At 43.0% G+C, this 24,159-nt stretch overlaps 1 protein-coding gene across 2 annotated transcripts in view; it reads right to left on the reverse strand.

The window, feature by feature from the left end:
* Positions 1-385: 385 nt before the first annotated feature.
* The window catches only part of LOC115471400 (T-cell surface antigen CD2-like), a 60,221-nt gene continuing 36,447 nt past the window's right edge, over positions 386-24,159 (reverse strand). Inside the window, exons 4-5 of one of the 2 annotated variants that reach the window (XM_030205104.1) lie at positions 14,226-14,339; positions 386-1,305 (exon numbers count right to left, since the gene is read on the reverse strand). In XM_030205104.1, the coding sequence (XP_030060964.1) occupies positions 905-1,305; positions 14,226-14,339 (515 nt within the window). In that variant the 3' untranslated portion in view covers positions 386-904. Of the gene's footprint in view, positions 1,309-14,225; positions 14,340-24,159 lie in introns of both variants that reach the window. The other variant, XM_030205103.1, reaches the window with a different exon arrangement.

The raw sequence follows: 24,159 nt of genomic DNA on the forward strand, positions 1-24,159 counted from the left end.
TAACCCATCACACAGGAGCACGAGACAGACCGAACGAGCAGTAAGCTACTGCCAGGTGGGAAGCCAGGGGGTGGGGACCCTCAAGATTGTTTGCGCCAGGCCCAACTTGGTCTCTCAGAGGCCCTGTGCCATGGCTATTTGAGCCCGTAAATGTAAGGCATGCTGATGCCAGGTTGTGTTGATTTTGTTTAAGGGAACCCGGTCATCCAAATGCAGTTATAGGATAGGCTTTCACCGCTTGGCATTGTGGAACCTAAACAGTCACTCACTCATAGAATTGCCTCCTGCACATATACACAATTCAAGGTCTACATTAAACTGCTTAGCTATATCAATAGCAGCTAAATATCAGTAGTTTATGTATACCTAGAAGCTCCATCCTAACTCTGCCCAACACTGTGCAGATAGAGCCAAGGCAGTTAAAGGGATTTTTTCCAGCATTTTCTGGCTAGTGCTTTGAGAATCCATGGATAGTGGACTCATACGTTTCATGGTCACCAATAAATGAATAATTCCGTTTGAATATTAACCCCCAGGTTTTCTTTGCCCCTATGGAAACCCTATAGCAAACTAGTAATTGTAATGTTTGCAGTGATGTCCAGGTTGATCTACCAGACTAATGACAGAACTAAGTCCATTTCACCGACACACTTTAAAAGCAAAGCTGACATTCTCCCAAGGGAAACAGATTTTTTTTTAATAGCTGCTTCGTGCATGAACCTTTGACTATAGAACCAGTAAAAAGTTTGTGCTCCCACATAGACCAAAGAAGATACCCTCGTGAACCTCTTTGAATAACCTGTTAAGTGTTCAATTAAGTGTGTCATTAATCTTCAAGGAATCTACTTTGTTTCCAGTACCAATATGGATTCTAGTCCTCTATAACTCTTAATACAGAGAAAAGTCAGCTTTCTTCCACATAGTAATCAAATAACTTCTGCTTCGTACGTGGCAGGGGACGTGCTTCCTGCTGCTGTTGAGGGCCTGAATGATGCAAGGACAGTTGGGGTTTCTCCTTTGGTGGCTGGCTCTGCTCATATTTCTTTATTTGCCTCCTGGGCTTGTTCTGTTTCTTTTGCTGCAGCTGTGGTATATGTGGATGCCGGATTGGAGGTTCTGGATGCTTGCGGGGAGGTTCAGGCAGCTGGCGGGGAGGTTCAGGCAACTTGCAAGAAGGTTCAGGCAGCTGGCGGGGAGGTTCAGGTAGCTTGCAAGGAGGTTCAGGCAGCTGGCGGGGAGGTTCAGGCAGCTGGCGTTGGATACCTCTGGAAAGGGGTTCCATGGTTGATAGCTCTGTTTCTTTTCCTGCTTTCAAAGGAATAACATTGAATCCTCAGTCAATCTGACTTCAAACAAGAACAGAAAAGAGTGAAGTCTTGTCTAAGACACTCAGTAAAACCACCATTGAAAGTTTCAGTTATGCGCTAGAGGATTTAGGCACAGGGTGTTCTAGAATAGTGCTCAGGAAGATGCATACACAAATCCAAATTAGTGCCAATTAAGTGCTATTATTGACTGTTAAGTCCTATTCTTTCTTCATAGATCATTAACTAGTTTAGATACACGTGCATCTTGGATCCGTGCCTAAATTTAGGCACCAATCTTACAGCCCCATATATAGAATTTGAGGGTTAGCATGTGAATGCAAGGTGTGTACACATGACTGAAACATGGACTAGGCAAGGCTCCCACTTACAGAATACTGTACTTTACACAATAAAATACCACATTTAGGTGCAGGCATTTACGCGTGCTATTGACATGTGTAAGCAGGGTGCTGAGAAAAGGCAGGAGGGAGAGGAAAGAGCCAGGAGGAGAGGAGCTAAGGTTCTAAGAACAGGAAACTACAAGGACCAGAATTCCCTGGGGGAGAGGACGCCCTCTAGTGGGTCAAGATCGAATGAGGCACTATAGACAAGGGGAGAACTACAGAGACCAGCACCACTTGCAGGGGAGGAGGGAACACAGGAAATGGGACTACACTACCCAGGAGGCCATAGGGCCAGGAGAGGATTGGGAAATGGAGGATAATCAAAGGGAGGAGGAACACCTGGAGGAGAGGGTGGGAAATGATTCTATGGAGTGGGAGGAGTGGGCACAAAAGGGAGAAGGAGAGATGGAGGAAGGAGGTGAAGAGCAGATGGAAGTTTCTGTTCTGGACACAAGAGAGGGTTTTGCCTGAGAGAGAGCAAGGGGTGTGAATATAGGTGATAATTGCTGGACTTTGGTATCAGGAAGAGACTGCTATACCAAGAATGTTATGGTGGTCAATACCTCTAAGACAGGTCAGTTTGAACAGCAGGTGGTTGTCAGAGAGTTATTGGCTGACAAAGAGGGTGGAGAAGTTCAACCCAGTCTCTTGATTGAAATTAAAAGAGAGAGGGGTAAAAGACTGAACCTGATATATGTAGGACTAAGGATTATATTGATTTATGAGGTATTGGGGGGGAGGGGAATTAACCTAGAGTGTGCAAAGAACTGTATGCTAAAGCAAGCGCTGGGAACTGAAGCAGTAATCAAGAAGCCTGGGGAACAGGAGCCTGAGGTCCAGGAGGAGGGATTGGATTTCTTTTGTGGTTACCCTTACTGGAGGAGGAGAAGTGCAGCCTGAACAGTGTATTTTGAAGTAGGCTGTAACTGCTCTTGGAACTTTGAACTAAAAGGGTCAGGACCAGAGTGGCTGTTTTCCCAGGAGGCAGATATCGGAGGTGATATCAGTGAGAGAAGGTCGGTGAACAGCACAGACGGTTGTGGCATTCGGGACAAACAGCACAGACGACTGTTCAGCCAGCACGGACGGCGGTTCCAACAGCATGGACCAGTGCGGATCCGGTATCGTACAGTACAGACGGAAGCAACTGGCGGACGAGTGCTGACACATGGAATAAGTGGGCGCATCTAAATGTAGGTGCATAGATGCCGACTTACACTAGTATTCTATAATAGAATCTTGGTGCCTGATGCCCAGTGGCGGCTCTACCATTAGGCCACTTGAGGAGGGAGCCTCAGGTGGCATTCTTCATGGAGTGGCATCTTGCTCCTTGTGCCCCCACACCAGCCGCATCTGGCTTCTCCCTCCTTCCTTTCTCAACCCCCTCCCAAACTGTACCTTCTTTTTTTTTGTTTTCCAAAAGGCAGCAGTGGCAGTGATTCCCTTACGTTGCCTTGCCGCTGGCACTGGCTTATTCCCTGTACTGCGGCCGCCTCTCTGATGTTACTTCCTGTTTCCTTGGAGGCGGGCCACAGTAGAGAGAAGAAGTCAGTGCCAGTGGCTGGGCAGCAAATGGGATCGCTGCTAACGATGACTTTTGTAAAACAAAAAAGAAGGTACACTCGAGGAAGGGGGTTGAGGAAGAAAGGGGGGAGGGGAATGCCAGACCGTAGCTGAGGGGGGAGGGAGTTGGGAGAGACAGAGTGTGAAGGGCTGCACCAGGGGCACCATTTCATCCTTGCCTCAGGTAGCAGCTTGCCTTGGGCTGCCCCTGCCGATGCCATTATAGAATTCACAATTGGAGTTCTGCGTCTAGGCGACTAATTGAACAAACCTAAAGAGTTTAAAGTTGTACTACTGGGTGGCAGGAGTCCAGTGTTTTACAAATAGCTGAAAGGATTGTGAGGAGGTTTGGCTGGCACTTGACAGGTTTTCAGCTGATAACCTTTGCTAAGGACACTGTTTGTTGTGGTTGCCTGTCTCCTGAAAGCCTGAGACATCTGCAGAAGTAGCAGGTTTGGAGAGCAGATTGTTAGTACCTAAGTATAGGCTCCCAAGAATTGTCTCTCTCTCTCTACTTAAAAAGAGGAAATTTTTGGGTCCCTACTCCTTATGTGACCCATGATTGTCCTTCACTGGGCAGCGAGTGATCTTAGTAAGAATTGGAGGGAAGTACTGAAGACCCTGTGTATTGGGGTTGAGCATTCTTCTCCAAGTGTGGAGATGTAAAGGGGCAGCAGGGAGTTGCCTCTCTTCATGACTTGCTAGGTTTTGTACAGGAATAGGAGCTGTTCTAGGCCAGCTGGGCCTAACCCAGGGCTGAACTAGGAGGGCTATGTGGTGTGGCTGCACAGGGCACAAGGGAGGTGGGGGTGGAAAAATGGCTCCCTATTATGTTCTTTTCATAGCTGTGGTGCAGTGGGTGGGGCAGGGGTGGCTGGGGGTGCACTGCAGGGGCGTAGCTACAAGGCGGGCCCAGGCCCATCCAATCTCGGCTCAGGCCTGCCCACCTAGTTTTACGCACGGTTGAATTAAAGTGCACAGAGTAAAGCCAAAGCAGCAGCCTTTCACTAATTCATTTCTACCGTCGTTGTGCCGCTGCTCGCTCAGCTGATCTCCCAGTCCCACCTACCTTTTGGGCAGACTTGGCACAGCAGCAGTGAGAGGCTCTTAGCTTTTGAGAAAGCCTAGCTGACTATAGAGGATATACCTTTTGTCAATCCCTATTAGACATGTGCTCCTTATTTAAACTGTATTTGATTTTTTTTTCTTTGTCTCACTACACCAAACACATATGTAAAAAATGTGTTTTGTCCCACAACACAGTATGCATTCCATATTATGCACTTACTCTTTTTGTATTAAAGCACACTGCACTGTTCTTTTTAAATAGTCACACTTCTTGAGTGCATGTAACCACACCTGTACTTTCTACATTTGATAAGTAAGAGATGGCTTTGTTCTTGTTTTTATTTTAAACTTTTTTTTTTTTTACTAATGCCCCTGACATAGCCTTCAAGCGAAATGTGGTCATGTTGGATCATTTTCAATAAAGTTTTTTGGTTTGTTCTTCATCTGTGATTCATTCTGTCCTTTGATATACATTTCTTATAAAGCAAAGTTGAAGGATATGTGCCAAACTGTGGCAATTTTATTTTGTCAGCATCAGAATAGAGAGAAAGCAATAGAGCCAAAGGAAGGGAAAAAGACTTCAAAGGTTTTCTTCCTGTTTTGCTTAATCAGGCATTTACATTTGTTATAAGCAAAGCATGTGCCATTGCTGTAATTATACTGTTATGTGTGTTGACATATTTGCCATTATAGTAGACATATCTGATCAAGTTTGATATGGCCACCCATATTAGCTCTGGGCCCAGCCAAAATGTCAGGTCTGGCTATGCCACTGGTGTGCTAATTTTTAGTATGTGGTAAAAACACTAGCATGCCTTTGCAAACAGGCCCCGGTTTGTTGAAACGAGTGAATCAGGTCATGGCGAGAAGTGGACTAAGTGGTTTGATTTGTACTATTGGGGGTATTCTTTTGTTACAACCCCTTTTAGTTTTTTTTCTTTACCCCTGACACAGTCTGAGGGCGAAACGTAGCCACGTCGGGTACATAAGTACATAAGTACATAAGTAGTGCCATACTGGGAAAGACCAAAGGTCCATCTAGCCCAGCATCCTGTCACCGACAGTGGCCAATCCAGGTCAAGGGCACCTGGCACGCTCCCCAAACGTAAAAACATTCCAGACAAGTTATACCTAAAGATGCGGAATTTTTCCAAGTCCATTTAATAGCGGTCTATGGACTTGTCCTTTAGGAATCTATCTAACCCCTTTTTAAACTCCGTCAAGCTAACCGCCCGTACCACGTTCTCCGGCAACGAATTCCAGAGTCTAATTACACGTTAGGTGAAGAAAAATTTTCTCCGATTCGTTTTAAATTTACCACACTGTAGCTTCAACTCATGCCCTCTAGTCCTAGTATTTTTGGATAGCGTGAACAGTCGCTTCACATCCACCCGATCCATTCCACTCATTATTTTATACACTTCTATCATATCTCCCCTCAGCCGTCTCTTCTCCAAGCTAAAAAGCCCTAGCCTTCTCAGCCTCTCTTCATAGGAAAGTCGTCCCATCCCCACTATCATTTTCGTCGCCCTTCGCTGTACCTTTTCCAATTCTACTATATCTTTTTTGAGATACGGAGACCAGTACTGAACACAATACTCCAGGTGCGGTCGCACCATGGAGCGATACAACGGCATTATAACATCCGCACACCTGGACTCCATACCCTTCCTAATAACACCCAACATTCTATTCGCTTTCCTAGCCGCAGCAGCACACTGAGCAGAAGGTTTCAGCGTATCATCGACGACGACACCCAGATCCCTTTCTTGATCCGTAACTCCTAACGCGGAACCTTGCAAGACGTAGCTATAATTCGGGTTCCTCTTACCCACATGCATCACTTTGCACTTGTCAACATTGAACTTCATCTGCCACTTGCACGCCCAATCTCCCAGTCTCGCAAGGTCCTCCTGTAATCGTTCACATTCCTCCTGTGACTTGACGACCCTGAATAATTTTGTGTCATCGGCGAATTTAATTACCTCACTAGTTATTCCCATCTCTAGGTCATTTATAAATACATTAAAAAGCAACGGACCCAGCACAGACCCCTGCGGGACCCCACTAACTACCCTCCTCCACTGAGAATACTGGCCACGCAATCCTACTCTCTGCTTCCTATCTTTCAACCAGTTCTTAATCCATAATAATACCCTACCTCCGATTCCATGACTCTGCAATTTCTTCAGGAGTCTTTCGTGCGGCACTTTGTCAAACGCCTTCTGAAAATCCAGATATACAATATCAACCGGCTCCCCATTGTCCACATGTTGCTTACCCCCTCAAAAAAATGCATTAGATTGGTGAGGCAAGACTTCCCTTCACTAAATCCGTGCTGACTTTGTCTCATCAGTCCATGTTTTTGTATATGCTCTGCAATTTTATTCTTAATAATAGCCTCCACCATCTTGCCCGGCACCGACGTCAGACTCACCGGTCTATAATTTCCCGGATCTCCTCTGGAACCCTTCTTAAAAATCGGAGTAACATTGGCTACCCTCCAGTCTTCCGGTACTACACTCGATTTTAGGGACAGATTGCATATTTCTAACAGTAACTGTTTCAATAAACCACTTCTCTTTTTATTTACTTGTTTTTGTACTTTGTATGTGATCTGCTTTTACTTTGTTTGATATAAAACATTAGCTATGCTAGTGGCTGGCAGTGCAGAAATGCCGAAACAGCCCATTCACTTTGAATTGGCTGTGTCAGCATTGCCGCACGGCTTTGTAAACAGGGGCTTAAGCGCCCTGTTTAAAAAGGTGCACTAACGTTTTTAGTATACACTAAAATTAGCACTCGCTAACCATGTTGATGCCCATAATATTCGTATTGGCGTGTACATGGTTAGCGTGTGCTCATTTTTAGTATGTGCTAAAAACACTAGCATGTCTTTGCAAACAGGGCCCTAAGAAAATAGATTTAAAATGTGAAAGACTATAGACAATATAAGGAAAAATAAACAAAACTGGAGAAATATACACACAAGACAAGTAAACAACAAGTGAACAACATATCCACTCCTACCTGAGATAATATTTAACCATCTCTCTGACCTCATGTGCAACTTTCTTTAAATTAGTCACCTTACTTTTTTAACTCTTCTTACTCTCTTACCTATCTGTGGGGTTCTTTTACTAAAGATTACCTTGAGTTATCTGCACCAGTGCCCATAGGAATAAAATGGGCCCTTTTGTAGATAACTCGAGCTAATCTTTAGTAAAAGACCCCCTATATGTTCTATCTTTGCTTTATATGTTCCATCTTTGGTTATATTAACACAGTAAATGATGGCAGATAAAGACCTGTACGGTCCATCCAGTCTGCCCAACAAGATAAACTCATTTTACATGGTATGTGATACTTTATACCCGAGTTTGATTTGTCCTTGCCATTCTCAGGGCACAGACTGTAGAAGTCTGCCCAGCACTGTTCTTGTACTAAATGTTCTGAAGATAACTTCGAAGCCCCTTAAAATTTACACTCCAGCCCATCCCTATCTATTTAGTCACAATCCGGGCATAGACCGTAGAAGTCTTCCAAGCTCCCGTTTTGTTTCCCAATTACCGGGATCGCCACCCAATCTCCACTAAGATTCTTCACTATCAATTAAAATGTTCTATTATGTATTGTGTGTAGTATAATATGCTATACTTTGTATTGTTATTTGAATATTTTTACTGCTGTAATTGCCTATTGCTCATGTTCGATCTATTCTTACTGTACACCGCCTTGAGTGAATTCCTTCAAAAAGGTGGTAAATAAATCCTAATAAATAAATAATTAAGGGAAAAAAACACGATAGTCCTCAGAAACAACATACTCCCCACTGAATTTCTTTAAGAATTCTAGGGGTCATTGTTGACTCAACGTTGTCTTTTGATGTTCATATTAATTTACTAACTAAAGTGTTTGGGAAATTTTGCCAGTTGCGGAGAATGAGGAAGTATTCTGATCATTTTAGAATTATTATTCAAGTGTTTGTCCTTTCAAAGATTGGCTATTGTAGTTTACCGAATGTTGGCGGGTCTGAAAAACTAAAAAAATAGTGCCTGCAAACTTTAGAAAATATGATGGCTAGATTGCTTTGCTTGCAGATTTGACCAGGTAACACTACTTTTTCAGAGGTTGCCTTTGGAGGGCAGAATAACCTTTAAGTTAACTATGATATTCAAAATTGCAGATAGATTAGTCCCATTATATATTTTATTTACACCTTTTTCAGTAGTAGCTCAAGGTGAGTTACATTTAGGTACACTGGATATTTATCTGTACCAGGAGGGCTCACAATCTAAGTTTGTACCTGAGGTAATGGAGGGTTAAGTGACTTGCCCAAGATCACAAGGAGCAACAGTGGGATTTGAACTGGCCACCTCTGGATTTTAAGACTGATGCTCTAACCACTAGGCCACTCCTCCACTCCATATGTTTTCATTACTGACTTTTTCCCTGTCAAGGAGAACATTATGCAGAACAACTTCATTTTCACTTAACTTTCCAACTGTAAGTAATGTGAGATATAACAGCTTTCTTTCCTTCTTGTTTTTATATCAGGCTGCTAAAATTTGGACTTTGCTCCTTAAGGGGTGGACTGGCCAATGGGACAATAGGGCAGCGCCATAGGCCCATTCTCCCCTACCTTCTATCTAATTTAACCATTTTTGATAGATGGATAGGGGCCCATGACCCTTAGTGCCCAGGGGCCCAGATCACTGTCAGTCCACTTTTTTTGTTTTCTAAAAACTATCTAATTCAGTCTTATCTTTTGAGTTATCTATGTCAAAATTTTCCAGAGTTCTGGAAATCATGGAATATAAGAAATGTATTGTTTTGAATTCTGAGGACTCCAACCCAAGGAGAAATGCTCGGGAGCGGCCCCGTAGGAGACGCCGGCTTAGTGGAGGAGCTTTCAGCGTCTCCCGGTCTGGAGAGCAGTACTGACTTTGCCTCGAGTCAAGCCCAAAGTGAACAACTCCAAAGGGAGCCAGTGGAACAATTGGTTCCCCTGGATGGAAGGACTCCAATGATTTCTGGAGCGGGACAAATAGAAGCAGGTACTGGGTCAAAAACTGATTTGCTTGAAATGCATTTGCCATTATTAGAGAAGCCCTTAGTGGTGACTCTGGACTCTTTATGGGGCCTATTCTTGCAGATGACTCAGTCACAACTCCTGCAAATGAATGTTTTAACCCAAAAAGTAAATGAAGTGGAAAAGAAAGTAGATAAAATGGACACAAAAACTAAATTGGACTTGGAGAAGGTTGATAAAATGGAAGAGAAGGTTTTGAAATTAGAGACTACTTAAACTGTTATGATGAAAGACATTATTAATACCAAGAAAAAATGGAAAATTATGAAAATTATATCCAAAATTATAATTTAAGATTTATTAATTTTCCAAAATTAAGGATGATAAAACCTCTGGAAATGCTTCATCGTTACGTTAAAGAAATTTTAGAGATGCCAGAAGTTAACTTTCCTCCATTAACCCAAGTCTATTATATACCATCTAGGGGTCAAGAAAAAAACGCAACAACAGGATCCATTGAATCTTATATACTTCTTAGAAACATCAGACTCGGAACACGCAACTGCCGCAACTTTGGTTGCCACAGTTGCATTGCTTCCCGATAAACAGTGGTTGTTTAAAATGTTTTTTAAACACAAAGATAAAAAGTTTTTGGGACTCAAGATCTCTTTGTTTCCTGATGTATCTAAGGAAACACAAAGTAAATGAAAGCAGTTTTTGTTATAGAAGTCAGAAGTGTTGAGATTGGGCGCAACTTTTTTTCTTTGTTTCCCTTGCAAATGCATAATATGTTATAATTCTGTTAAATATGTTTTGCTAAAAACGTGAGCGCGCCTTAGTAAAAGACACCCATAGTTTTTATTAAAATACTCCCCATGAATTTCGTTTGGAGCTTTGAGGTGTGGAAGATTTTCCTGTAAGTCAACCTGTGAGGACCTTGAGGCATCTGGCTCTCCCATCTATCAGAACCCTTAAGTAGTTCTCTTCTACTATTTTGTGTACCTGGTGAGGCAAACCCTCATAACACTTAAGTTTGCAAGAAAGGAAAGGGAGTGCTTCACTGGTAGCTTCCTTTGCTAATAACACATATTTAAGTATGAATACTGTTTCCTTTACTAATAATGCATACTTATCCACATACACTGTTTCTCAGGTAGCTCTTGCCTGAGTACTTGTGACCCAGACTGGCCACTGTCAAAGACAAGATGCTGGTCTCAATGATCCTTGGTCTGACTCACAACAAGAAAGAGGAGAGTGATGGCCAAGGGGAGGGATGATACATGATGTAGGAGTCCACCAGATATGAAGAATTATTTCAGATCCAAATTAGAATGGCGTTCACAGAGGCCCCTGGCAAGAAAAGCCTGTAGGAGGGGTTCTCAAATTGTGACATGCCATATTTCTAATTCTGAGTTATATGCTACAACTCTATTAGCCTCGGTGCTTCTACCAGTAATGCGATGGCTTCTAACTTCGCCTGTCACAATGCGAGGACCCCTGACACAAGCTTTTCTCACAGAAACATGTTCTGTGTCAGCCCTCTGTGAACATCATTCTTATTTGGATCTGAAATAAATCTTCATATCTGGTTAACTCTTGTCATGTATCATCCCTCCCCTTGGTTGTCACCGCTCCTTTTTCTTGTCCTGCATTTTTGCAGTGAATTATCTTTGTTTTTTTCATCCTTGAGCTGACTCAGCGTGGTTTTTCTTATGTTCTTAGAAAGGATGATTAGAAGAAAGTGTGGGCTATTACTGGAAGTGTCTATATGATTCATTGGTGTTTCCTTTGTTGAGTAGAGTGATTTCCATGCCATATACTTGGTCAGTTTTTATGTAATTTTAAGCTTACATAAGTACATAAGTATTGCCATACTGGGACAGACTGAAGCTCCATCAAGCCCAACATCGTGTTTCCAACAATGGCCAATCCAGGTCACAAGTACCTGGCAAGATCCCAAAACAGTATAATACATTTTATGCTGCTTATTCTAGACATTTGGATTTTCCCCAAGTCCATTTTAATAATGGTCCATGGACCTTTCCTTTAGAAAGCCATCCAAACCTTTTTTTAAACTCCGCTAAGCTAACCGCTTTTACTACATTCTCTGGCAATGAATTCCAGAGTTTAAGTACACGTTGAGTGAAGAAATGTTTTCTCCAATTCGTTTTAAATTTATTACTTTGTAGTTTCATTGTGTGTCCCCTAGTCCTAGTATTTTTGGAGAGAGTAAACAAGCGATTCATGTCTACCTGTTCCATTCCACTCATTATTTTATAGACCTCTATCATATCTTCCCTCAGCTGTCTTTTCTCCAAGCTGAAGAGCCCTAGCTGCTTTAGCCTTTCCTCAAAGGGAAGTCATCCCATTCCCTTTATCATTTTTGTCGCTCTTCTCTGTACCTTTTCTAATTTCACTATATCTTTTTTGAGATGCGGTGACCAGAACTGAATACAATATTTGAGTTGCAGTCACACCATGGAGCTTGTTCAATATATGTCGACTGGTGCTATAATTTTTTACTGTGTGACTTTTTTTTGTATCTGTTGATTTTGTTAAATAAAGGGTTTATTTACCACACTACACAATTTGAGTGATAATTAGTTATTCCGTTCTTGATGAGCAAAAAAGTCATCCAGATCCAGGAACTGAGAAGGCCACTGAGCTCCATGTTATTGTAGATTTTATTACAACTAAAATGATAAAACATTTCTGAATAATAAATGGATAAATAATCTAACAAAACCAAAGTATGTGTATTTTACAGAAGTTTAACAAGGTTCCTATCTGCTAAGGAAATTCATGTTCTGAACAGCTCCACTGTGACAGGAGAAAGGCCACTGTCTGCTGCCAGTTCCACAATGCCCCATGACTAACTTTTTTCATTTTCAGGTAAGCGTGGGCCTTCAAGCATTAAAAAAAAAAAAAAAAAGATGCAAAATATGAAAAGTCTGTAAGAGTTTCTGCTTGTGGTAGGGACTGAGGTGGTAGGTGCAGGAAATGATGTCATACTTTGCATCTTAATCAGGTCACATCTGTCTCTCTACTAGTTTATTGAACAGAGATCAGTTGTAATTTCAGCAACTTTGTTTTTGAAAATCACATTTATCTTGCTTATCTCTTGTTGTTTTTTAAAATCTAGGCTTGCATTTGCACTTGAAACAACAAAATCTAACCTGAAGCTTTTTTTTCCGTTCCCTGCACTCCCTATCTAGGTGAGAAGATTGCCAACTGCTTACAGACAGGCACAAACTGCCTGAAATTGCTGATGGTTGTTCCTGATTGCTGTCAGACCTTGTGTTTATGGGTTTTATGGTTTGATATACTGCGAAACCTAAAAAGAAATCTAATCATTTTACAAAAATGGATGATTAAAATATAAGAGGAAAACAATGAACAATAAAAAACAATGTACAGAACACAGGGCTCCTTTTATTAAGCCGTGGTAAAAAGTGGCTTGTGGTAATATAGGTGCATGTTTTGGGCGTGTGTCGGGCCAATTTTGACTGCGTCTGCAAAAAAGGTCATACTATGGAGCAATAAACAGGTATTATAATATTCTTGGTCTTATTTTGCATCCCTTTCCTAATAATTACTAGCATCCTGTTTGCTTTTTTGGCTGCTGCCGCTCTCTGGGTAGATTTCAGTTTGTTGTCTACAATGACACTTAGATCCTTTTCTTGAGTTTTGACTCATAAGGTGGATCCTAGCATCAAGTAACTATGATTCAGATTTTTCTTTCTAATGTGCATCACTTTGCACATTAAATTTCATCTGCCATTTGGATGCCCAGTCTTCCAGTTCCCTAAGGTCTTCCTGCAATTTTTCACAATCCGCATGTGTTTTGGCAAATTTGAATAGTACTAATTCTTCCAAAAGAAAAATCTAAGGATTTCTGCCCATGCCCACCTAGACTTGATTCACAAACAAATTTCTCCTCTTCTATACTTCTGAGGAACACAACTTAGTGAACTGGGCCCTTAAAGTAAACTTGGACTTCTATCAATCACAGCACATTCTCAGTTTGGATGTATTGCAGTTTCTGTCTAGACAGATTCTACATCCAGAATGTACTATGTCAGATCCAGCATGCTCAGCAAGGGCAATGGTACACCTTTTTGGATCAGGGACCTAATCAACCAACCACCAATTAGATGTAGAGTTTAACATACTCTTGTTCACATATTTGTGGAGGTATAAAAATGTTTTATATTGGTGGCAGGCTCAATCTTGTTTGTTTAGGGCCTACCAAAGGGTTAATCCTGGCTTTCACATATGAGAAATGATGTATTTATGGGTTTTCTTCATGGTCTAAGACAGGAAAGATTTTGTTCCCTAGAATGTAGAACTAGTTCATATAGAAGCAGTTTGGTGGAGGGCTGGGCCAGACTTCTACTTGTTGGGCTAAGTGAGGCTAGGAATATTATGGCGACAGCATTCACACTCCCTGGGGGAAGGAAGGCTTAACATCAATTCAATAGAAACACCTACTTACTGTATGCGGTTAGCCAGATTCTTGGCTGAGCTGTAGTTTGTAGACCCTGGTTGAAGACTGTCACTGTGATAGCTGAGCCAATTGGGTGGGGGGAAATGACCCTGGAGGATGTTTTATTCAAGTATTTATTTGCATATCTAAACTGCAATTCCACACTGTGTTTAAGGCAGTTTAACAATAAAGTCAGTAATAGTACATACCATACCATAATAAATATATCATATAGTTAAGCAATTAATATATAGTTACTGAATGAAGGTTCATGATACTGTAGCCATTGAGCTGGAAGGAACAAGACGAGTCTACTCAGCTACCTGAATCCCAAACCCTGCTCTTGCCCCCTAAACAATTCTTACCAGGTTTAGGCTTTGTCCGTGTTCGTCTCCTCAAACAATAAATTATCAAACTCAAGAAGCTCACAAATACAACTGCACCACCAGCAATGCTTAGAATAAAAATCAAGTTGATCTCTGCAATGGAAAGAAAAACAAAGAGGAAAATTACGAAGTAGCTCTCGGAGGATGTGGTTTCCCACACTGTCCCACAGGTGACATGTACTGGAGAGAGGCTGGATCATGTGGTGCATTAACCTTTACATGTGAGGAGAAAACAGCACAGGCAGACTGAGCAACTCCACAAAATGTCTTTCCTTAAAAATTCAAGGCCCTATATTCAAAGCAATTTTACTGGACAGGAGAGTCTCCTGCCCAGTTAAATCAGGTCAAGCGGGCTGGGAGGGGATATTCAGTGGCACTTAACTGGGCAGGTGCCACTGGCACCAGCAATTGGCAGTTACGCATGTAAGTGCTAGGGGCGAGACTATAAATAGTTGGCCTAAATTGTTTTCCCTCTGATTCTATAAAGGTCGCCACAAATTGTGCATGCAAATTTAGGTGTGTTTCCGATTTGCATATGCCATTTAACAGAATAATGAGCCAATTAGTGTAAATTGGCTTTTTAACAAGCAATTATTGGCATGAATTAGATTTAATTGGGACCAACGCATGTAAACTTAGGTGCAGGATCAGCGCCTAAAATTTACACGTGGTCCAAAAAAGGGGGCACAGAAATGGGAGGGTCATGGGCGTTTTGGGGCAGAATGTTGGCGTTCTTTCGAGTTATGTGTGTAATTACAGAAGAATAGTGCACCGTGCGTAAATTTAGGGGTGGGCATTTGCACCACGTTTTCATTGGTGCAAATGGTTGCACCTAAATTTAGGTATGATTCTCCGCTTAAGCATGTATTCTATAAATTGTGCTTAACTTTAGGCGCAGCTTATAGAATACCATTTAAGCAGGTATCATTCGCTGTCAATTTTTTAGGTGCCATATATAGAATCTAGCTCTTAGTGTGCAACCTTCAGGGTGGTGCACATATAGGTGGATCACAAATCAACACTCGTGTCTTATAGAATACTGTCATTTCCACGTGTTGCCTGGCACACTAGCTGCACCCACTTATGCCAGTCATTGACCTGTCATAAGTAAGCACACCTAACTTTTGGCACACCACTGCAGCTTTGTGCTAGTACTCTATAATGGCTTAGTAACACAATAGGCGTTAAGTGTGCCCCATTGTGGTACCTAAAATGAGGCACCAATGTATAGAATCGCCACCATTGTGCCTAGGTGCCATGGTGATGCCTCTTAGAAGTGCCCTAAAGCAAGTAGAGGACGGCTCCATTTTGGCCTGGGTATTTGGTGCTTTCTATCTAAACAGCCTATGAAGTGGTGGTGGATTCGCTAATATACAACTCGAAAAAATATAATAAAAAAAATCCACTCAAGCAAATTCTGAATGAATAAAGTGCTATAGAGTGGTACACGTCATCTGTCTGCTCAGATTATAGAAGGAAAAGCCTCAAGGACATTTCAGATAAGAAGTGAAAGGTATGCTTTAGGATATTTGATCCAGGATGAAGTCCATTTCTTAAATACACTGCACTCTCAAATCTCTAACTTTTACACGTTACCTAAGATCCATAAAACTCTGCATAAACCTCCTGGTAGACCTATAGTCTTCAGTAGAGGATCGATTCTAGAACCTTTATCGATGTGTATAGATTGCCTTATACAGCCGTTGGTGATAAAGGATAAATGTTGCTTAAAAGATACCACTCATTCCCTGCATCATTTAATGGAGGTACAAGGAGATATTCAAATGGCTTGGATGGTAACCCTAGACGTCACATCGCTGTATACTGTGATACTGCAGGAAGAGGCACTGAATGTATTAAGAGTTGCCCTGCCTAGATGGTAGACCAATATCAAGAATCCCCACAACGTCTATCAATGTTTACAGGGAGTGGCTGGCCTAGTGGTTAGGGTGGTGGACTTTGGTCCTGAGGAACTGAGTTCAGTTCCCACTTCAGGCACAGGCAGCTCCTTGTGACTCTGGGCAAGTCACTTAACCCTCCATTGCCCCAGGTACAAATAAGTACCTGTGTACAATATGTAAGCCACATTGAGCCTGCCATGAGTGGGAAAGCATAGGGTACAAATGTAACAAAAAATAAAACTTGCAAATTTGGCACTGAAGAGGAATTGTTTTCAGTTTGAGGACAAGATCTATCAACAAATATCAGGTGCAGCCATGGGGGCTATGATGGCCCCCTCAGTGGCCAATTTATTCATGAGTGAGCTGGAGGAACAGTATATCTATAAAGAGGAGCTATTTCAGCATGTGCGTTTATGGGTGCAGTTCATAGATGATATCTTTTTGTTATGGGACGACAGTTTACATCAGTCGCAGCCCTGTGCCATGCCGGTTATCTATTTTCACATACTCCTCGCCCTGCTGGCCATGGGGGCGGTGTTGGACTAGTTCTCTCTCCCTCCTCCAGATTTCAACCCCTTCTTCCACCTCAATCTCACTGTTTTTCCTCCTTTGAAGTCCACTCTATCCGCCTTTTCTCTCCTCTGCCTCTTCGAATAGCGGTCATTTATCGTCCCCCTGATAAGTCCCTTTCATCCTTTCTCAGTGACTTTGATGCCTGGCTTGCCTTCTTCCATGATCCTTCCTCCCCCTCTCTCATCCTTGGTGACTTTAATATTCCTGCTAATGATCCTTCCAACTCTTATATTTCCAAGTTACTCGCTTTAACGTCGTCCTTTAATCTCCAACTATGCTCCACCTCCCCCACTCATCAAAATGGTCACTGTCTTGATCTCATCTTCTCCTCCAACTGTTCACCCTCTAGTTTCCTTGCCTCCGATCTTCCCCTCTCTGATCACCATCTTATAACTTTCACACTTAAATCTCCTCCCTCCCAGTCCCGTCCTATCCTATCTAATTTATCTAGGAATCTTCACGACATTGACCCTTCATCTCTATCCTCCCATGTTTCAAACCTCCTCTCTACTGTGGCACCATCCACGTCTGTCAACGAGGCTGTTTCTTCTTACAACAATACTCTATCCTCTGCCTTAGACACTCTTGCACCTTTGATGACCCGCCCTGTAAGGCGTACAAAACCCCAACCTTGGCTGACTTCTAATATCCGCTACCTATGTTCCTGTACCCGCTCCGCCGAACGCCTCTGGCGGAAATCTCGGGCCCTTGCTGATTTCTTACACTTTAAGTTCATGCTGACCTCCTTCCAATCTGCTCTTTTACGTGCCAAACAGGATTATTATATCCAACTGACCAACTCTCTTGGCTCTAATCCTCGACTTCTCTTCACCACATTGAACTCTCTCCTCAAGGTGCCCCCTCCCCCAACTCCCCCTTCATTATCTCCTCAGACCCTTGCTGAATTCTTTCACAACAAGGTTCAAAAGATAAACCTTGCTTTCTCTACCTCACCACCTCTCCCTCCACTAGTCCGTTCCCCTCTCTCTCCTTCCCCTCATTCCCTTTCCTCCTTTCCTGAAGTTACTATTGAGGAAACTACACTTCTCCTTTCTTCCTCAAAATGTACCACCTGTTCCTCTGATCCCATTCCCACCCACCTTCTTAATGCCATCTCTCCTGCTCTTATTCCTTTTATCTGTCACATTCTCAACCTCTCACTTTCCACTGCGACTGTCCCTGCTGCCTTTAAACATGCTGTGGTCACACCTCTCCTTAAGAAGCCTTCACTTGACCCTACTTGTCCCTCTAATTACCGACCCATCTCCCTCCTTCCTTTTCTCTCCAAATTACTTGAGCGTGCTGTTCACCGCCGCTGCCTTGATTTTCTCTCCTCACATGCTATTCTTGACCCATTACAATCTGGTTTTCGCCCTCTCCACTCAACCGAAACTGCGCTTACTAAAGTCTCCAATGACCTATTACTGGCTAAATCCAGAGGTCAATATTCCATCCTCATTCTTCTTGATCTTTCCGCTGCTTTTGACACTGTCGATCACAGCATACTTCTCGATACCCTGTCCTCAATTGGATTCCAGGGCTCTGTCCTTTCCTGGTTCTCTTCCTACCTCTCCCTCCGCACCTTTAGTGTTCACTCTGGTGGATCCTCTTCTACTTCTATCCCTCTGCCTGTCGGCGTACCTCAGGGTTCTGTTCTTGGTCCCCTCCTCTTTTCTATCTACACTTCTTCCCTTGGTTCATTAATCTCATCCCATGACTTTTCCTACCACCTCTATGCTGATGACTCCCAAATCTACCTTTCTACCCCTGATATCTCACCTTGCATCCAAACCAAAGTTTCAGCGTGCTTGTCTGACATTGCTGCCTGGATGTCTCAATGCCACCTGAAATTAAATATGACCAAAACCGAGCTTCTCATTTTCCCCCCCAAACCCACCTCCCCGCTCCCCCCGTTTTCTATTTCTGTTGATGGCTCTCTCATTCTCCCTGTCTCCTCAGCTCGAAACCTTGGGGTCATCTTTGACTCTTCTCTCTCCTTCTCTGCTCATATCCAGCAGACCGCCAAGACCTGTCGTTTCTTTCTTTACAACATCCGTAAAATCCGCCCCTTTCTTTCCGAGCACTCTACCAAAACCCTCATCCACACCCTTGTCACCTCTCGTTTAGACTACTGCAATCTGCTTCTTGCTGGCCTCCCACTTAGTCACCTCTCCCCTCTCCAGTCGGTTCAAAACTCTGCTGCCCGTCTCATCTTCCACCAGGGTCGCTTTACTCATACTACCCCTCTCCTCAAGACCCTTCACTGGCTCCCTATCCGTTTTCGCATCCTGTTCAAACTTCTTCTACTAACCTATAAATGTATTCACTCTGCTGCTCCCCAGTATCTCTCCACACTCGTCCTTCCCTACACCCCTTCCCGTGCACTCCGCTCCATGGATAAATCCTTCTTATCTGTTCCCTTCTCCACTACTGCCAACTCCAGACTTCGCGCCTTCTGTCTCGCTGCACCCTACGCCTGGAATAAACTTCCTGAGCCCCTACGTCTTGCCCCATCCTTGGCCACCTTTAAATCTAGACTGAAAACCCACCTCTTTAACATTGCTTTTGACTCGTAACCACTTGTAACCACTCGCCTCCACCTACCCTCCTCTCTTCCTTCCCGTTCACATTAATTGATTTGATTTGCTTACTTTATTTATTTTTTGTCTATTAGATTGTAAGCTCTTTGAGCAGGGACTGTCTTTCTTCTATGTTTGTACAGCGCTGCGTATGCCTTGTAGCGCTATAGAAATGCTAAATAGTAGTAGTAGTAGTAGTAGTAGTTTGTAGGTGTCCTGAATAACATTCACCCTAAAATTAAATTTGTAATGCAAGCACACCAGTCAGATCTTTCATTTCTGGATGTCAAGATCAAGAAATCTGAGAACAATTTCTTCACGACAGTTTTTCAGAAAAGAACCGATAGGAATACATTTTTAAATTACCACAGTTGTCACCCTCCATCGCTGAAGAATAGCCTCCCCTTCTCCCAGTTCTTGAGGTACAGGAGGATCTGTTCCACAGATGCTGAATTTCACCACCAATCGAAATCTAGAAAGGAGAGGATATCCAATGCACGTATTGCAACAGGCATATTGTAGAGCCAAGTTTAACAATAGAAATTTGTTATTGACTCCAAGTGGACGCCCAGTTGAAGAAGAGGATACTTTAACATATGTAATCAGATATACTAGCAGTTCCTCTAGAGTGGTTCAGGCAGTAGGGAAATATTGGCCAATGTTGTCATCAACAGAGACCTTTAAGGACTTTGCACTAAGATTTGCCTGTAGTCGGGGAAATCATTTAAAGGAGCTCTTGAGCCCTTCTGTCCTCCCCAAAGAGCCTTACCAAGCACAATTCAAGGAATTGGGTAGGCATATGAAATGTGGAACATGTTCAGTCTGCAAGATCATACTGAAAACTACTGAGTTCATCAATCCGGTAACTAACCGCAGATATGTTCTGAGACAACAGACCTCCTGCACATCTGAAGGAGTTATTTATTGCCTACAATGCCCCTGCATGAAGATGTATGTGGGTCAAACAACAAGAATGTTACGAACCCGACTGATTGAGCACAGGAGCACCATTCAAACACAGAAAATGAATGTACCCGTAGCAGTACACTACCTGACACATCACCATGCATTTGAAGATTTACGCTGTATGGTGCTTAAGTCCACCCCTCAAGGAGAGGAGGGGACTTTAAGAAAGCACTACTACAGCAAGAGCAGGAGTGGGTTTTCCTTATGAGAGCATTAGAACCGGATGGACTTAACTCCCGTATTGAATGGAGCCATTTCTTTTGAGCTCGGTTCTGATTGGATGAACCCGATTAAAGTGTCCGACATCACAGACAGTATATAACGGTTAGGGCTTGATCATGCCAGTGTCGTCCGACAGCAGAAATAGAGCTGGACTACTGTCATTGTCAGGCTTATTTTTGAAAGAGAAGGGTGCCCATCTTTCGACACAAATCGGGAGATGGGCGTCCTTTTCCCAGGATCACCCAAATCAGCATAATAGAAAGCCGATTTTGTGCGTCCTCAACTGCTTTCCATCGCGGGGACGACCAAGTTCATGGGGGCATGTTGGAAGCATAGCGAAGGCAGGACTGGGGCATGCTTAACACATGGGCGTCCTCGGCTGATAATGGAAAAAAGAAGGGCGTCCCTGACGAACACTTGGCCGAATTTACTTGGTCCTTTTTTTTTTTACGACCAAGCCACAAAAATGTGCCCTAAATGACCAGATGACCACCAGAGGGAATCGGGGATGACCTCCCCTTACTCCCCCAGTGGTCACTAACCCCCTCCCACCCTAAAAATATTTTTTTTAATATTTTTTCCAGCCTCTATGCCAGCCTCAAATATCATACCCAGCTCTATGACAGCAGTATGCAAGTCCCTGGATCAGTTTTAGTGGGTACTGCAGTGCACTTCAGGCAGGCGGACCCAGGCCCATCCCCCCCCACCCGTTATACTTGTGGTGGTAAATGTGAGCCCTTCAAAATCCACCACAAACCCACTGTACCCACATCTAGGTGCCCCCCTTTATCCCTAAAGGCTATGATACTGGTGTACAGTTGTGGGGAGTGGGTTTTTGGGGGGGGGGGTTGTCAGGCTTAGCATACAAGATAAGGGAGCTATGCACCTGAGAGCAATTTGTGAAGTCCACTGCAGTGCTCCCTAGGGTGCCCGGTTGGTGTCCTGGCATGTCAGGGGGACCAGTGCACTACGAATGCTGGCTCCTCCTACGACCAAATGGCTTGGATTTGGTTGTTTCTGAGATGGGCGTCCTCTGTTTCCATTATTGCCGAAAATCGGGGACGACCATCTCTAGGGATGACCATCTCTAAGGTCGACCTAAATGTTGAGATTTGGGCATCCCCGACCGTATTATTGAAATGAAAGATGGCCGCCCATCTTGTTCCGATAATACGGGTTTCCCCGCCCCTTCGTGGGGACGTCCTGCGAGGATGTCCTCAGGAAAACTTGGGCGCCCTATTCGATTATGCCCCTCTTTGAGTAAGAATGAAATAAAAAGTGTAACAACATAGTGAAAGTTTTCTAGTTGTAACTTTATAAGTCTCTGTTTATTACAGCCCTCATGTGGACCCTGACGCAACATAGCCCAAATGAGATTGGAGCGAAACGCTGGCCATCGTTGGTCTGGGTTGAAGGAGTCGAGCTAATGAATGTGCTGATAGAGCAAGGCTGGGCAACAGCAGAAGAAACCCCCAGCGGACAGAGACGACCGCAAACGCGATTAGACTAAAGCTAAGTACATGTTTCATGATTGTGATCTCTGCTACTAACTATCAGTAGTAGTTCAGTAAGCGATGTAAAGAGGACTTAATGGAGTTTTAAATTGCTTATAGAAGAAGGTTTTTGAGCCGATGATGAGGACAGATCAATTCGACCAAACCTTTAGGTCGTTATGATCGTGAGTAGCTCCTTAGACCATTGAGTCATGAACTCCTTGAGGCTTTTCCTTCTATAATCTGAGCAGACAGATGATGTGTACCACTCTATAGCACTTTATTCATTCAGAATTTGCTTGAGTGGATCTTTTTTATTTTATTTTTTTGAGTTATTTGGTGCTTTCAACATCTGGTGTCCTAGGCAGTTGCCTATGTTGGCTATGCCTAAATCCAAGCCTGGTAGGCCGACACTTTCCAGGCACGTACATTTTACATGTGTATGCAGTCTTTCAATTTTATAAAAAGCCTTTTCTGCATGTAAGACAGGATCTACATACAGACACAAACATTTTAAAATTACTCTCCAGATGTGTAGCCTGCTCTGTGGTGGTTACTAAAAGTTATATTCAAGTCTACCCAGGGGTGTGCTGGTAAATTTTTAACAACAGGCTCTTTCTCCGGACGTAGCCAGCTCTGCAGTTGGAAGGGCCAGGGGTGGCCGGGTGGGGGGAGAGCAACACTTGCCTCTCTCTCCTCCCTCCCTCCCTTCGTGCGGGCACGCTAGGCATACCTTTGCTGGCAACCAATAAATGGACTGCCACCACTCCCAAGGTCTTGCTCTGAGCAGCATGCTGAAAATTCTCACACATGCTGGAGAAGTCCTAGCCTGCTGCTCAGAGCTGGAAACAAGGAGCTGGGAGCAGCAGCAGTCTATTTACTTGGCTGGCAGGGCTCAGCATCCCCACCAGCAAAGTAAAAGAGAATTCAGCAGGGGGCCCAAGCCCACATTTTGGGAGCCAGTTGTTAAAGTAGCCATGGAGGGCCCTACTTTAACAACTGGCTCCCAAAATTCTTAAAAACTTAACAACCGGCTCTTGCGAGCCTGTGAGAGCCTGCTACAGCACACCACTGAGTCTACCTCTAAATCAGAGCTGGCTTATTATTGTGTATGTTATGATGTTATCCATTTAGAATTTCAGGTAATGCAGGATATAAAAGAGGTTTAGTACACTTCTTAATTTATAGCTTTGTTGATATATTCTGGCAGAAGACTGAGGAATGAGGAGCACTGATAAACCTTAGAGGCTCAACTGTAAATCTGCTACAGGAGGGACACCCTGAAGTGCAGAGACAGTGAGATCTGCCAAGTTTGGCTCAGAAGGAGTTTGTTTTAGTTCAGCACAGACTCCATTGCTTTAACATGGCCTGTCTGGGTCCTAGGAGTTTCCCTCCTAAGGGTTTATATTGTCAACACAGTGGATGTCTACACTCACAAAAAGGCTGTCCAGGAATGTGCAGTGCTTCGCTTAAACCTCAATCTAAATTTATAGAAATAAATTTGAAGTATTCTTTAAACAATTAATAATTGTGGAAGGAAAAAGTCTCAGACTCGCTGTCATGGTTAGTGAAATTATGATTCAGGGATCAACCACCTCACTGGTTAAAAACACTTTTCCACCTATGATGTCTTTAGGAAAAATACTTAAAATACACACCTTTTTGAACTTATTACATTAGCACCCTGTTATAAAATCAAATCATTAATTTATGATTAACATAAGCACTCAGAGGAGAGACCAGGGCAGACCGGGTATTCCAAATTATATCACAGAACTGACTCAGTATCATTTGAGGGGACATCAAGGTCCTGAATCTTCCTGAGATGATAAGGGCTAGATTTAAGAAGCAAGTACAAATAAGAAGCAATAAAAAATAAATAAGAAAAAAAAAAGAACAAAGTGCAAAAGCCAGTAAGTCAACGTGTATGCGGAATCATGAAATGATCAGTACATCCTTTACTTAGGTGTTTAGTTTCGTTAGGAAAAAATGAATGCAAGCAAAATCTGGTTGAATAAAACTGCCTGATGTTGTTCTCTGTAAAGACACCATTGTGGGGAGTTTTTTTTTTCTTATCTCATCAGTATTTGCTTGCAAGAACATTTCCCTATAAAAAATATTTCCCGTTTAGAAGTTACAGGAAGCGAAAGATTTAGGCAGAAGATGATTTTTTTTCCAG

This window comes from Microcaecilia unicolor, chromosome 5, assembly GCF_901765095.1.
Source record: "Microcaecilia unicolor chromosome 5, aMicUni1.1, whole genome shotgun sequence".
NCBI lineage: Eukaryota > Metazoa > Chordata > Amphibia > Gymnophiona > Siphonopidae > Microcaecilia > Microcaecilia unicolor.